Raw genomic sequence first — 14,161 nt, forward strand, 5'->3', positions numbered from 1 at the left:
GTGCCTTTTATGGGAATATAAGCCACGCGAAAATGTTAAGTACACTCAAAGGCTGTGCATTGTCAGATATGTGCCCACTCATGCCTTATAGTAAGAACCAAGGTATATGTTAATGAAACCACGGGAAAATTAATGGTCTGCAAGTCAGGAATAAATAGAATAGTCGTACGGGAATGAAAAAAAAAAAAACGAGTGCAGCTTCCAAAATGCTAAAGACGTTTGTTTGAGCAAGGTAGTATTCACCAGACCAACTAGATGCGAAGTGCACTGATATTTCGCTAGACGGGGGGGGGGGGGGGGGGGGAGGTGAGGAGGAGGACGCTCAACTATCGTTGTTTACAAATTCGGAGCGAAATCGACGAATGAACGTTTTAGTAATCCCACACACAAGCTGCGTGTTCACTTTTCGTATGTTTTTCGCCTTCAACGAACGGCTAATCACTCGGCGGACGCATTTTTTGAAGAATACAGGGTAGGCAGTTCACACGCGATACGAGGTGTCGTTGGAATAGTTGATTGATTGATTGCAGGGTTTAACGCGCCGACGCAACGAAGACGATGAGGCACGCCGTAGTGGAGGGCTCCGGATTAATTTTGACCACCTGGAGATCCTTAACGTGCGCCGAAATCTTGTACACACGGGCTCGTTGGAAGAGTGTCGTATCTGATAAGGGTATCTGATTTCGGTTTAGCTAGATTCTGTAGTCTCCCTGTGTCATATGACGATGTTTCGAAGAAGAGTTTGGTCACGGACGCGGATTACTCTATAAGCCCATCTTCGCGCTTCTCGTGTAGGATAAATGTAACAGATGAATCTTTGTGAGCGCTCACCTCGGCACAAGACGACACAGCATTAAATTTGTCGTCGTGTGCTGACTCCGGAGTGTAATTTTGCATTATCCATCGTACTTCTTTGGTACAATGTTTGTGAAATTTATGCCGCATTGGCTTATTCATGGTACTGATCAATATCTGATATGTGATATTGGCAGGCGTAACTTGCGTGCTGTCAGGTATGAGTGCTCCGCTGGATTTTGTAAGTGCACAAAGTCGATTTACATCATAGTGTGTATGGCCGCAACATGACCATCGGAGGAAACACTGCTTACGGAGACACTGCCACTAAATTTCAGGGCAGCGGAATTGCAATCAGCTGCATGCAAATGCTGGCTCCGGGACGCCGGCCTGTGACACACCCCCGGCGCTCATATAGATCTCACTAAGATCGCGTCATAAACGTTTATACTCTCGTGAACACACCACGCTTGCAAACAGAGTGCCTGCTCCACGTTATTCGGTATTTCGAACGCAGACAAACGGTAAATCGCTGTCTTGAACGAGCCCCAAAAGCAACGGCGACAGGGGGGAGCGGGCCGGGGACTCCCGCGCGTGCTTTTGAAACGGGCCGCTAGGGGGATTTCAGTGGCGCCCCTACAGGCCGCGCTCGAGGCGTATAGTATGTATACCTTCATGTCATAAGCCACGTATCGGTATGCGTTTAGTCCGTTCGTCGATGCGCTGACTCAGTGCGCGTAAAATGTTCGGGTGGGTTCTTTCTTCATTTGCGATTTGGGTCTTTGAAGGTTTTACTATCTACTGGACACACTTTCAGCGAAGGATGGACGCCCTTTTAGCGAATATTTTGACGCACTTTTGATGCAGTTTTAATGCAAAGGAGCTTTATCGCTGCTGTCAACTTTCTTTGGTTGGGAGGGTAATTTTGTTGTTGTAATCCTTTATTAATCAAGGAAAGGCCTTGGGACCAAACTTTATGAACATGGGAGAGGCAGGAGGAGTAGCCTAGTCGTAACAATTTTCAGTCCCTTAAAGTTGTATATGACGTCATTGCAGCCAGCAGAGCCTGACTGTTGTTGGGATCACATGTGGCAAGAGAACCGGTACGTCCAGGGTGGACGGTGGACCCCAGATTTTCACTAACCTTGAAAGACCACTGTCCAGGCCGAACAACCCAAGGGATGAGGTACGATTAGGTGCGGAAGACGTTCAGGGAAGCAATGAAGGAGGCCGTCGTCGGAGAAAAGCACATATATTTACATTATTTACAGAGAACCGTCTTCAAAGCGCCCATCTTGTCGCCCCTCCTGGTCGTCTTCCTCTTCTTTGCCTACGCGTTTGCTGGTTGGTTGGTTGGTTCCTTATGTTATGGCGCGTACTGAGCTCGGTGTCAGCTTCATCTTCGTCTTCATCGAAAGTTTCAACATTAGGTTCTTCGAAGGAGGGGGTTGTCTTGGGAGCCATAGCGTTGGTAGAATGGAGGAAATAAAATCAAACGGGATCGAACTAACGTATGGCACGCGCCTGCAGTAGCCCCGCTACACCCGGGTTATGAGGAGCGCCGTAGTGGACGGCCCCGGAATAATTGGGACCCCTTGAGGATATTTAACTTGCGCTAAAATCTCGACCCACGGGCGTTCTCGCTTTTCGTCACCGTCTGATGAACGGCCGTTGGCACAGGGATCCAACCCGCGTCCTTGGCCTGTCAGTGCAACATTGAGCCACCGCGGCGGGCTACCCCAAGCCTCGCTTCTTCAGGAGCACATTTGTACAACATTCCAACGATTTTCTGGTATTCAGTTTCCTGCTCGGGCAGACGGAACGAGCCAGCAGAGCGGGAAATCGGTCCCAGTATAGTGCTCGGTCGTCGAAAGGCACCACTGCGCGTGCGCATTGGGAGCGAAACCGGTGTGCACACCCGCCCGCCGCGGCGCCGGTCTCCCACAGAGGTTCTTGCTCTGCTAGCCCATCCTGATGTCAAAAGCTGTGGTACAAAACGCTGCTGTAGGAAATGTACGGTCGCTTGTTTTGGGAGAATACGGCTGCAGAGGCACAATACTGGATGGGAGAGGAGGCGGACGCGCGCTCTACAGAATTTAACACGCTGCGGCGCAGCTGGTACACACTCGGGAATAAAAAATTCGGCCACCTTCGCAGTTCAGATGCGAAGACTGAGGAAACAACGGGCATGGTGGTCTTCACCAGCTTTAACTTGTCTTTTCTTAGTTCTGTCGCTTTTTTAAGAGAAAAATGATTAAAAAGTGAAGCTTTGTCCATTCGAACTGAGTTAAAATCAAAGTTCACGATCCACCCTCCTAAAGTTTAAAATCCAAACTTCCAGAGTCCGTAGTCAAACTCAGCCAAATTTCACAGCCACCGCGTGCGCTACGAACCCAAAGGCGCGCACTACCAACACCTGCTCCTGAGATCCTTGCCTCCTCTTCACTTTCCTTCAAGCTTCTTGGCCTAGCATTTTCGCCCTTTCCGCTTCGGCGAACGAAATTTCCTGTTAACGATTCGCCGAAGAAAGCTTCGCTGTTAAAATGGAAGTTCCCCTTGTTCCTCACCGCCGCAGCCGACTGTTCCTCAGTACGGTGCAAGCAGCGCCTTACTGCGAGTCTTTTGAACGTGACACGAGGCGTTCACGTGATTTTTAGGACTTCACCGTCTTATAAATTGCCGCAGCGAAGACAAGCACACTACGCGAGGAAACTTTCGGCCCATCTCCACTAACGTGAAACCTGGGGAGGGGCGAAGCATGCAGTGTGTAAGCGTATTCTTGGCGCCTTGTCGACTGTTGCCCACCGAAATGAAACCATGGGGGGTACAAGTATACAGCTTTGCTATATGTCTCGTGTCTTCGAAGCACGAAGCGTTCTAGCGTGAGGCGATGAAAAACGGGTATCCCGTTGTTTTAGTACCGTGACTACATGATACTACGACGACATGAGATGACGACATGAGACGCTGACAGCCCGAGCCCCTAAGGGGCATCCCCCTAAAAGCAGACGTTGTCACGCATTAACCGCGAGCTCCTTTCAGACTGCGCGCACGCGTTGGCATCCGTATCCGTCCCTTATACGGCGAGATATACCTTGATACTTTGAGATATTTTTGTTCCTAACATGTGCCCAAGTATATAGAGAGATTGGAGGCTCATTTCACGTCATGCCACATTCTGCACGCTATGACTAAGCCACGTCGCGCGGCCAAGGGAAAAGGAAAACAGGGTTATTTGCAGTGCGGAGGCTAGGAGGAATGTGCGCAGAATTCACACAAAATAACTGACGGCGGGTAGTTCGAAATTTCCAGGTTTCGGAGCAGTATCATGAGATTCAGAACTACACCGGCTTTCGCCATTTCATCACTTTCACTGGTAACATGAGGAACGAGGATTTTTTTCGCGCAGTGAAAGAGCACCGGCCGTTCGTGGAAGAATCGGCAGCTGTGTAGCATCTATCGAACATCAGGACCACGTTTGGTTCTTTCTACTCAATTATTTCCGGTCACTTGTTCGTTTCTTTCGGTAGCATCAACTACGAGTGCGACTAGTGACGAAAGCTGAAATAATCTTGAAACTTGAAACTTAGCCGTGTCCGTGCGCAGAAGGCTCTTATGCCTCCGTACCCTTGTGAGTGCGTGGCCAAGAGGTCAAACATCTGAAATCTACCTTCGAAGAGCCCGCTTTTCTGGATTATATAAAAGAAAGGTAGGGCAGTAGAAAACAGGTGCAATCATATCGCAGTGTCGTGTCATCCCCTCCAAGCCTCCAGGGGGCTCACAGTCTTTGCTACGGAGTTATCGCCGTGTCTCCTAACTTTGCGAGCCCTCCTTGCTCGGATATATCGGGGCTGTCTCGCAGGACGATAATCGTCACGATAGCGACCTAATATTGTGCTTCCCATTGGTCGCCGTCCATGGCCGCTTCCAAGCTACAGGTTCATATCGAAAAAAAAATCCTTTCTGGGCATTTCACGTTGGTTCAGGATGTGATAAAATTAATATACAACCGACTGCCTGGGACGCCCTATTTCCGCCCCGCGTTGCCGAAGGGTTGCACTTTCTTGCAGCTTGAGACGCTGTGCGTCGCGACCCTTGCCTGCCTTAGCGCTTTCGAGGGGCTTCGATCTGTCTCCTACGCCTTGCGCAGCTACTCGCTTCTGCCGCCGTGTAACGACAGAGATGACGACGGTGATGCGTTTCGCTGCTCGTCCGTTCGCTCGTTCGGCTGCACTCGCCCGCTCCCACACTTAAAGGGACACTGAAGTGATTTGTAAACATTGCGGGATTACTGGCGCAAATTGTAGTCCGCAGTCCATAGGTCATGTTTCGACCGCTCTGAGCGTGTTTAGGCGAATTTATTTAGTTGAAAAATGAATTCTAAAATGCGGTCCTCCTCTCTGCACCCTCGCGAATTTTCTGTGGTGTCTTCGTGTGACATCAGGAGGAGATGACTTGGCTTGACTGCGCTACTGCAGGGCTCGCCGACCTTCCGACAGAGTCAGTCGGCCCAGCGTTTAGTCCACCGGCCGCCCACGGGTCGTCGCAATTCGTTCGCTCAGTTGGAACTAAGCCACGACACGTTTGTGAATGGAAGAATGCACCTTTCTTTACTTTGTTAGTTTCTACACTGTATCAAGCTCCAAGTAAAGGTCGCTCCACACAAGCGCTGCACAAGCGCACATGCGACGCTTCGCTGACTGGTACGCTAGTAGGAAAATCTAAGGCCACTCGAAGGCGGGAGAGTGTCCAGCGTAGCTGTGGAAGTCGCCATGTGCATTCGTGCGCCTTGGTGGTGCCGGGCACCCATTGAGAAAATAGGTACAAGCCTGGCGCTCGGCCCTTGTTACCACTAGGAGATGCTCCTGGCGTGTGACTACAACGCTTGAAAAGTTGACCCAGCTTGTACGGGAAATCACCTCTATGGAATGAGGTGGCTGGAAAGTGCTTTTGTTTGTTGTTGTTCGTGCCGCCACACGATTGATCAAATCAATATAAGAAAAAAGGGTTGCTAGCACACATCTTCACCTCAAAAATTGCAATTAACGGGACAAGAAGTCTACGCAAATTCTGGCAAAAACTGGAAAGCGACAATAAGGTACATAAGTAGATTACTGAAACACTGGCACTGTCGCCAATTACTGAAATTCTAGAAATTGGAGCTGAGTTGTTGGTAGATAGCGGCATTGCAGTTGTAGAGAATAAGTGAAAAAGGTTTTGTCAATGGCACCTGCATGATTTCGGTGACACAGGTTTTGGGACTTAAATTCTCAGATGTAGGCTATAATTTATATTTTAAGCACCTGCAATGCAGCCTAGTGCTACAATGGTGGTACCCTACACCGTACCAACAAAGTGATGTGACTCTGGTCTCTGAACCACTGTTAACTGGTACGGACAATAAACAAAACCGTTCGCAAACAACAGTCAACAGGTGCAGTTAAGTTAAACGCTCTCTTTATCTACTTTTGCTGCTAACCTTCCAATTTTGACACATACGCATTCTGGGGAAATAAAAATTTCGAGAAATGTGAGCACGGCCCCTGTAAAAATGGTCCCAACATCAGATGCAGCTGTATTCTAATATTATTCCTGCGATTATATCACCGTGTGTTAGCTGGCTGAGAAAGAAATCGTGCAATCTACTTTCCGCCCTTACATTTCAAAAATAGAATACCCAGAACTACAACTTTTTCGGAGGCTGTGTTTTTTGTTCGTGAACTTGACTAAAAACTAAACGTGGATTGACTAAAAATAGTTACTACAGGTGCAGGATGCGCTCTTTACCAAGCGTAGAAAAGGTGACGGGGATTTCGAAATAGCCCTTGCTTAGCGTTCCGTCCAGACGGAACGCCAAACAGCGTGCCCGGCTCACAACTCGCAGTGAGGGCAGTCTGTGTGCATTTTTACCCAACCGCTACCTCTCACTGTTAATTAGTAAATACCATTAATAATTACATCGATAATTACAGCATCGGCGACAGGCCTCGGGGCAAGCATCGGCAGTGAAATGGTCCATGTGAAAAGCTTGGCATACTGCTGAAAAACAATGCGATCACAACCATTGTCACTCGAGAATACAAACAAAAGCAGCGCGCCATCGCGTCCTGTACAATCGCGATCGTCCGCTGTTTATTATGATTATTTTTTTTATAACTACTGCTACCACTACAAGGCACTCGTGGCGCATCCGCCCCACTTTCGTTAATGCGTGAAACGTTTCGATGTAAATGCTTACACGCGCAGCAATATTTTTACTTTTTATGATCATTCTTATTACTACTTAATGCATAAACGGCTTCTGCGTATTTGTTCTTTGTTTTTTTATTTTTGTGTGACGTCACCGGAAGTTTTGCCACTACAGCGTTTTGGAGACGGAAACATGTGTGTCGTTCAGGACCGATTGCGGGGTCCCTTTTGCAACGAAAATTTCTGCTGAGGAACTCCGCTTGTAAGCAGCGCGGCAGCGCCCCTGGTGGCCGCTGCTTACCAGCTGGTTTGAAAAGTTTTTTTTGTTGAATTATTTCTTATTCATTGCCTTAAACAGTCTTATTAAGGTATAAAGTCTTATAAAACCCGTTGAATAACGGTTGAGTTTTATTTTAAAACTTTTCGGGGGCGCTGGCTGCAACAGGAGTTCTCTTTGGAACGCCTGCGCTCTGTACAATTTTTTCACCGCAAAAGCGCAAAAGGGACCCGTGCTCTATTTGTCCCCCTCCCCCCCCCCCCCCCCCCCCCTCGCACGACGCACCTCGACGTTCAAGTACACTGTACTTCCCGTGTATCGTGACGCTAACAGCGGCTAACCGCTGTGGGGGAAAGGAGGAAGGAAAGGGAAGAAGGGAAAGCGATTTCTAAGCAATTAAGGCATCTTTGGGCTACGAATCAACGTTACAACGTCATGGGAAAGTCAAACTTCGTTTCAAACCAACTTGCTGGTTGCCTTCAGCGTCCCTTTAACTGAATAGAAGGCGTAACCCAGGCTGATCCCGCTCACCACTGGCAGCGAGCAGCCCGTACGAGGTGCGGTCTCAAAAGCGGGAAAGCAAAGAGCAGTGGGCGAGATGACGAAACTGCGAGGGCAATAAATTAAACTTCGTAAATGTTACTTATCGCATACGAAGTGTATCGCCATGGTTGTACTCATGGTGTCTCCAATACAGTCAAACCCGTTTATAGCGAACTGCAATATGCACCGCGATTAGTTCGATATATCCAATAGTTCGATATAGCCGAACCCGCCTATAACAAGGCTATTGTTACGAGTTCGCAATCCGCGGGATCCCCTCCCCCCCAACCTCACCAACTCCGCCATCCGCGTATGCAGAAACGAACACAGTACAGCAGCCATTACCATACCAAAATAATCCATTTATTGCAAGTAATAAAGCTACTTTCCACCTCAACTGCCCACGTTGCAAAAAAAAGCGGTGATTTTTGTTTTCACTTTCGTTTTGGCGGCTTCAACTAGCATGGCATTCTCTACACGAAACATTGTTTGCACCAGTCCGAGTCCGCGTCCTCAAAATCTAAGAAGCATTGGCGGAGCACATCGACAGCCGAAAGCGCTTCTTTATAAGCGTCGGACGGCTTTCACTCGCGACATCATCGGGAACATTGGCGAGCTCTTCCCACAGTTCACCGATGCTGCTGTCTTGGTCCGGACTCGGTTCCGTCGCGAGTCCCGCGCGTCGGAAACAGTTACGGAAAGTATTGGGCGCCACGTCGCTCCATGCGAGGCGCAATGTCTCAGTCGCGGCTCTTGCTCCGTGGTCGCGGCCAATCAGCATCTCAATCACCGCTCCGAGATCATGCATTTCGGTGGCCATTCTAGGCGCCCAGAGTTCGATATATCGGATGTGAACTTCGTTATAAGGAATATGTTTCCCATGTATTTCCCTAACTGAATTATTTTTGTTCGATATATAGCGTAATTGGCTCTATCCGGGTTCGTTATAGCCGGGTTTGACTGCAATGCACTGAAAGCAACGGCTCACACACTAAGTGCGAGCCACATTCTTGGGTTACACACGTGACTTACATTAAAATCATCCGCGATTGCGTGAAAAAAAAACGCTGCGGTATCTGCGTACAATGAACTAACCAACGTGCAACGTCCGCTTGACACTAGCGTTTAAAAAAGCAAGTGTCAAATTTGTGAGAACTTTGTTCGCTGAGACACCGCAGTTGAGATGTCGTTAGTAGAGACGCCTAAAACATATATTTTGTGTCAGGGCTGTAAATATCATCACCAAGCCTGTGCGCATCATCATAGCACGTGATCAAACGTGCATGTGGTTGTTGTGAAACCGTTTGCTGATCAAAGGAAGGCTCTGGGACCGCGAGAAGGGGGGGGGCGGGGGGCGGAGCTGGTAAGGACGGGAGGAAACGTAGATCGCAGATATTGTGAGCACCGTGGAGCGAGTCTTGAGGTGCTTTTATAAGAGGGTATCCGCTTCGTAGTAGACTAGCACTATAATGCTCGTATTAACCCCATCCTAATGCCAAACAGCAAAATTTGAACGATAGTGTGTTTTTCCAGTCTACTAAGGTGAAAGGGGGTGGAGGTGTCAAAGATTAGAAATTTCTGTATTCTCTAAACTTAGAAAACTGCCAGACGAGGTGAGGAAGGTAGCGAGGGGTGAGTTTTTTGCAGCAGGAATACGGTGGAACCACTTGAGGGCAGTATTATCTGCGGAGTGTTTCTGGTGCACCGGATGCCTTGGTGACAGTTTTGCATTGTTAAGATTTTTAATAAATATTTATCAACAAACACGCCCTTAACTACACGAAATAAAAATTCCTACCATCGTCTCTCTTCTGTCCTATCGTTTCAGTACGGACATGTTGGTGCAGAATATGTCGTGCACGAGCATAAGCAAAGCGGAAGAAGAACTCGCTGAGCTCGTTAGGAAAAGGTGAGTGCTTGGCAAATGTTCTGTTTCGTCTTATCTTCGCAGTTACCCCCTCGATTCCTCGTTTCTACCGGTCCGATTTATGACGGTTTGAGCAGGCCCTCAGTGTGAAACCTCTCGTAGTCAAGTGTTTGGCAAAAGTACGTTTATTCAGTAGAGAGAATACGCGCAGTCGAGTAGAGTTAAAAGACTACTCATGTTTTGCAAACGGGCTCTTTGATATAAGGCCTCTATTATAACGAGGAAGCGAGACCAGCTTCTATAGTCGCCGCTAAATGCGCCCAATTCTGTGTGTGTGTGTGTGTGTGTGTGTGAGAGAGAGAGAGAGAGAGAGAGAGAGAGAGAGAGAGAGAGAGAGAGAGAGAGAGAGAGAGAGAGAGAGAGAGAGAGAGAGAGAGAGAGAGAGAGAGAGAGAGAACGATCTTGAATGAAAACTGGCGATGTCAGCCGAGCTAAGATGCCTGGCTTGCTACGCCAGATGAATGCGATGACGATGGTGATTATAATGATGAAGAGGAGTAAGCGTATGATTTAAACTAATTACAAAGTCTGATCAAGACTTGTGTCTTTAAGGTATGACAATAAGGCTTTCGTTGCACGAGCGATACGTTTGGAAGAATTCCAAGGACCTAATTGCACCGCCATTTAGCTTACGAATACGTTTCCTTCTCTACCGTCGGTAGAGGGAGGTGCCAGTAGGACGAATAAATGATTCGAGAAGAAGTCATGTCATGTTTTTCTCGCCGCCGATGACCACCCTCGCCATCTTCACGTCCTTACGGGCGGCTCTGTCGACAAAACACTAGCGCAATGGTTTTAGCAATCGCCTCCCAAAATGATTCCCAGGCTCCTCGCTTCAACGGTGTGCTATTCCCCACAGCAGCCGATCATGTTGCTACTGAGGAAAGAATCGTTTCCAGCTTGACCAGCTTATTTTAACACTATAGCCAGCTGTAGAGCTTTTAAGCGAAGCTTATTACTCCACGTACAAACCCAGGAAACGCATGGTAACGTCCTTCTGACCTTCAAGTTCAGCCAAGGTCAAACAAGCGCCTACTGAGGCTTCGCCGACGTTATGCGATCCCTCACCGTTATGCGACCCCGTTATGCGATTACTCCCTGCGGACGAACCGGGTGCCTTTTCGCCTGCAGTGAAAGGTCTCATAATGCCACGTCACAGGCACAGACAGGCACGCACACAATAAAATTAGAACGTGAGCAGCGTTTGCAGAAGTGTGCCTTGTTCCGAGAATGGTGCGCTTAGACAAAGGATCTGTTCACTGGAAACTGATTCAATAAGCCTACTTTGCAGTTATATAGCAAATCTTTACTCGCGTAGTCGAGCCGGCTTTCGCCGTCGCCAGCAATTTAACCTCCATTTGAGCGCAGCTGCACCATAGCCTTGGCAATGCATCACGTTACTCGCCGCGCCGAGCTCCGCCGCCGCTGCCGGCTTGGCGCATGCGCTCTCCGCAGCTGCGTCGCCACCTGACCACGTGACTCACCGCGCGCTTGGCTAAGGGGAGCGACGCGCTCTCCTAGTCAGTGAGAGCTTGGTCATGGATGAGAGTGAGGCCGGGCATTCTCTGAGCGTTTCGTGGGAGCTGAAGGCTTTGAGCCGTCGTCGGCATGACCATCTTGCAGATACCGCCGGGAGAGCTGCTTCACTGGAGGGGGTCCAGAATGCCAAGCGCGAGAAGCTAGCGTCGAACCAAACTAAACCAAGCTTTCGCTTTGCATATCCCGAGCTAGCTGAGCTAAGCCAAAGCCATTTTCTTGAACAAATATCATTTCAATGAAGCCTAACATGTAAAACATTTCGCAGAGGTCCCTTAGATGTCCCTCAGACCTCCCTCAGATGTCGTTCCCTTCCAACCGATCAAGTCGGTCGTGGGATAGGCGGCGCCTTCGCAGTTTAATTCACTGATGCTGACCCACCTCGCAGGTACTTCCAGGCGCCCACGAGCAAGCACTGGGACGGCGTCGAAGTCGAGAAGATCCGACAGAAGTTGGCCCGGCGGCGCCACAATCTCGGCGGAGAGAAGGTTCCGGTTCCTCTTGCGCAACCGACCTGCGATGCGGCGCTCACCGCTGCCTAGTAACGCCACGCTGGCATAATAAAAGGAGCGAAGATTTCCTTTCGTATGCAGCAATAGGGCGGATAACAAAATGTGGGTGGGTGACATTTTTATAGTTTATGAACGGGTGTTAGGTGTGGGATTGCGTGTCCAACATGGCTTGGCTGTCTTGGGGGCGTTTTTTTACGAGTTTCGGGTATCACTCAGAACATTAAATCATTCTGCTCCCTCCCAGGCACCAAAAGCAATGACATCTAATTTTCCAACCAGGACCCTTTCGCACCTACACATCAGATGCAGCATTCCCGAAATTGACTCCAAAAGGAGCATGCCTCAAAGTATACTCCTACGATTAACATTTGACCACATCAGCCGGCTGTATACTCTCACGCAAACCGCATCTTCACAGATGGCTCCTGCACACGTGAGCGCAGTACCTCCGGAATATTTATTCCCTCTACAGGCCAAACGTTCCCCAATCGCCTTGAGCATGCGACATCATATGACCACCGAGCTCCACGCCACCAAGGAAGCTATACGCTACATTTACGCCAGCGGCAAAGCAATGGACTGTTTCCACAGACGGCTCTCCAAAGCCTGCAACGCAGCGACTGCTTCACCATTCATGAACATGCCTCTCGTAACATCACATACCTGCACCACCTTGCCAACGACGGTGGACACCATGTAACGTTTCAGTGGCTTCCTGGTCACTGTGGTGTTTTAGGAAATGAGGAGGCGGATGGAGCTGCTCGCAGGGGCCTGGAAATGCGCAATGTGAGGAAGATTTTCTTCACATGGCGTGATGCCCCAAATATGGCGAAGGCGCTCGTTTTAATGAAACGGAACCAGCTCTATTCCCTTCCAGAGCACCACCATGCCTTCCTGCGCTACGTAGACCCTGAGCGCAAGATGAGGCTGCCAGAGTTACTTCCGCGCCGATTAGAGACGCTATACCATCGACTTCGTCTCACCGCAGCGCTTACGAACTTGTACATTTTTCGGCTTGGTGTCACCACGAACCCTTACTGCGACAACTGCGGGTCACTGAAACCGTGGAGCATTTACTGTTGGAATGCTCCGCATATATACACGCAAGGTGCAGTCTTGTGCAAAAACTATAGAGCGCCTCAGCCCAAGACCAATGACCTTGAAAGTACTTATTGGTCCATGGCCATCTTCACCAGCTCAACGCAAAGTACTGGCGGCGTTATTCGATTATCTGGACGAGATCGGCGTCTTTGCAGTGATTTAGAACTCAGAAGACAGACTTTTTAATCACACTACTCACAAACTGAGCGTCATTCTTTTTGTTATTTTTCTCTCTTCTTTTATTTCTTCTCTTTCTTCCTCTTTCTTCAGCCCCGTAATCCATCGGGCCTTTTCTTTCCCCCTCTCCCTTCCCCCGCCGAGTAGCATGTCGGTGTCGAAATTCCGGCAAATATCTCGGCTTTCTCTTTAAATAAAGAGTCCTCTCTCTCTCTCTCTCTCTCTCTCTCTAAAGCAAAGCTTTACTACATTCGTCCAGCGGTTTCGCGGAGGATGCGCAGGTCATGGCCGGGCAAGAGCGCGCGCCGCCGCTTTAGCCTGGCCGTGCGCAGGTTATCCTTATGACCGGACACACACACGTCGAAGCGCATCGCGTGATTCGCCGGGCCCTCTGTCGGCCCTGCGCACAAGGCCCCATTTTAAGTCGTTCTGCTCACGTAGAGGTGGAGGCCGCGACGGGAGCGGCTGCTCAGCTGATTGGCAGCCGACCAAACCCGCAGCCTCCCACGCATGCGCCACTGGGTCGTCCCGTGCTATGTGACTCATCTTGCGCCGCGTTCGCCGGGAAAGAGGAACGGCGCGTTCGCCGAGAATGAAAACAAGCCGGGCCTCCTTTTGTCAGCGTTGCACGGGACCGAACGCCTTTGAGCCGGGGTCGGCAATACAGCTACATCAAAGGTTAACCACGTGAAACCAAGACTCAACCAGACTAAGCCAAGCTTTTGCTTTACATATTCAAAGTTAGCTGAGCTAAGCCACAACCATTTTTTATTTAAGCGGCTTCCCAGCTCAATACGTATACAGGCATTAAGAGAAACTGCCACCGACACGGAATCGAGGAATCGGCAGAGCTGCTACGGCAGCTCTGCTCTGTGATATCCGTCAGACAGTTACGTGGACAGCTTTGCTCATATAAAATTCAACGTTTCGCGGCACCCGCTGAAACCGAAAATGGGACTGGCCGCATCAAAAAAGCTTCTAATTAAACAACCGTCGCGCGCTGAAGCAAATGAGGTTTCCAGACGTGATAAATAGGTCATTAGCTGCTCTTCGCAAGAAAAAAAAGGCGCAAAATTGTGTCAGCGCCCCTATAAAAAAGTTTAT

The 14,161-nt window shown here is 49.2% G+C and overlaps 1 protein-coding gene across 1 annotated transcript in view; it reads left to right on the forward strand.

Moving 5' to 3' along the window:
* LOC144172842 (uncharacterized) overlaps positions 1–11,847 on the forward strand; it is a 48,090-nt gene extending 36,243 nt beyond the window's left edge. Inside the window, exons 8-9 of the mRNA XM_077701459.1 lie at positions 9,633–9,713; positions 11,656–11,847. Of these exons, the coding sequence (XP_077557585.1) occupies positions 9,633–9,713; positions 11,656–11,809 (235 nt within the window). The 3' untranslated portion in view covers positions 11,810–11,847. The remainder of the gene's footprint in view (positions 1–9,632; positions 9,714–11,655) is intronic.
* The last annotated feature ends 2,314 nt before the right edge of the window (positions 11,848–14,161 follow it).

Source organism: Haemaphysalis longicornis, unplaced genomic scaffold, assembly GCF_048455015.1.
Source record: "Haemaphysalis longicornis isolate Haplotype H1 unplaced genomic scaffold, Haemaphysalis longicornis Haplotype H1 scaffold_261, whole genome shotgun sequence".
Classification (NCBI taxonomy): domain Eukaryota; kingdom Metazoa; phylum Arthropoda; class Arachnida; order Ixodida; family Ixodidae; genus Haemaphysalis; species Haemaphysalis longicornis.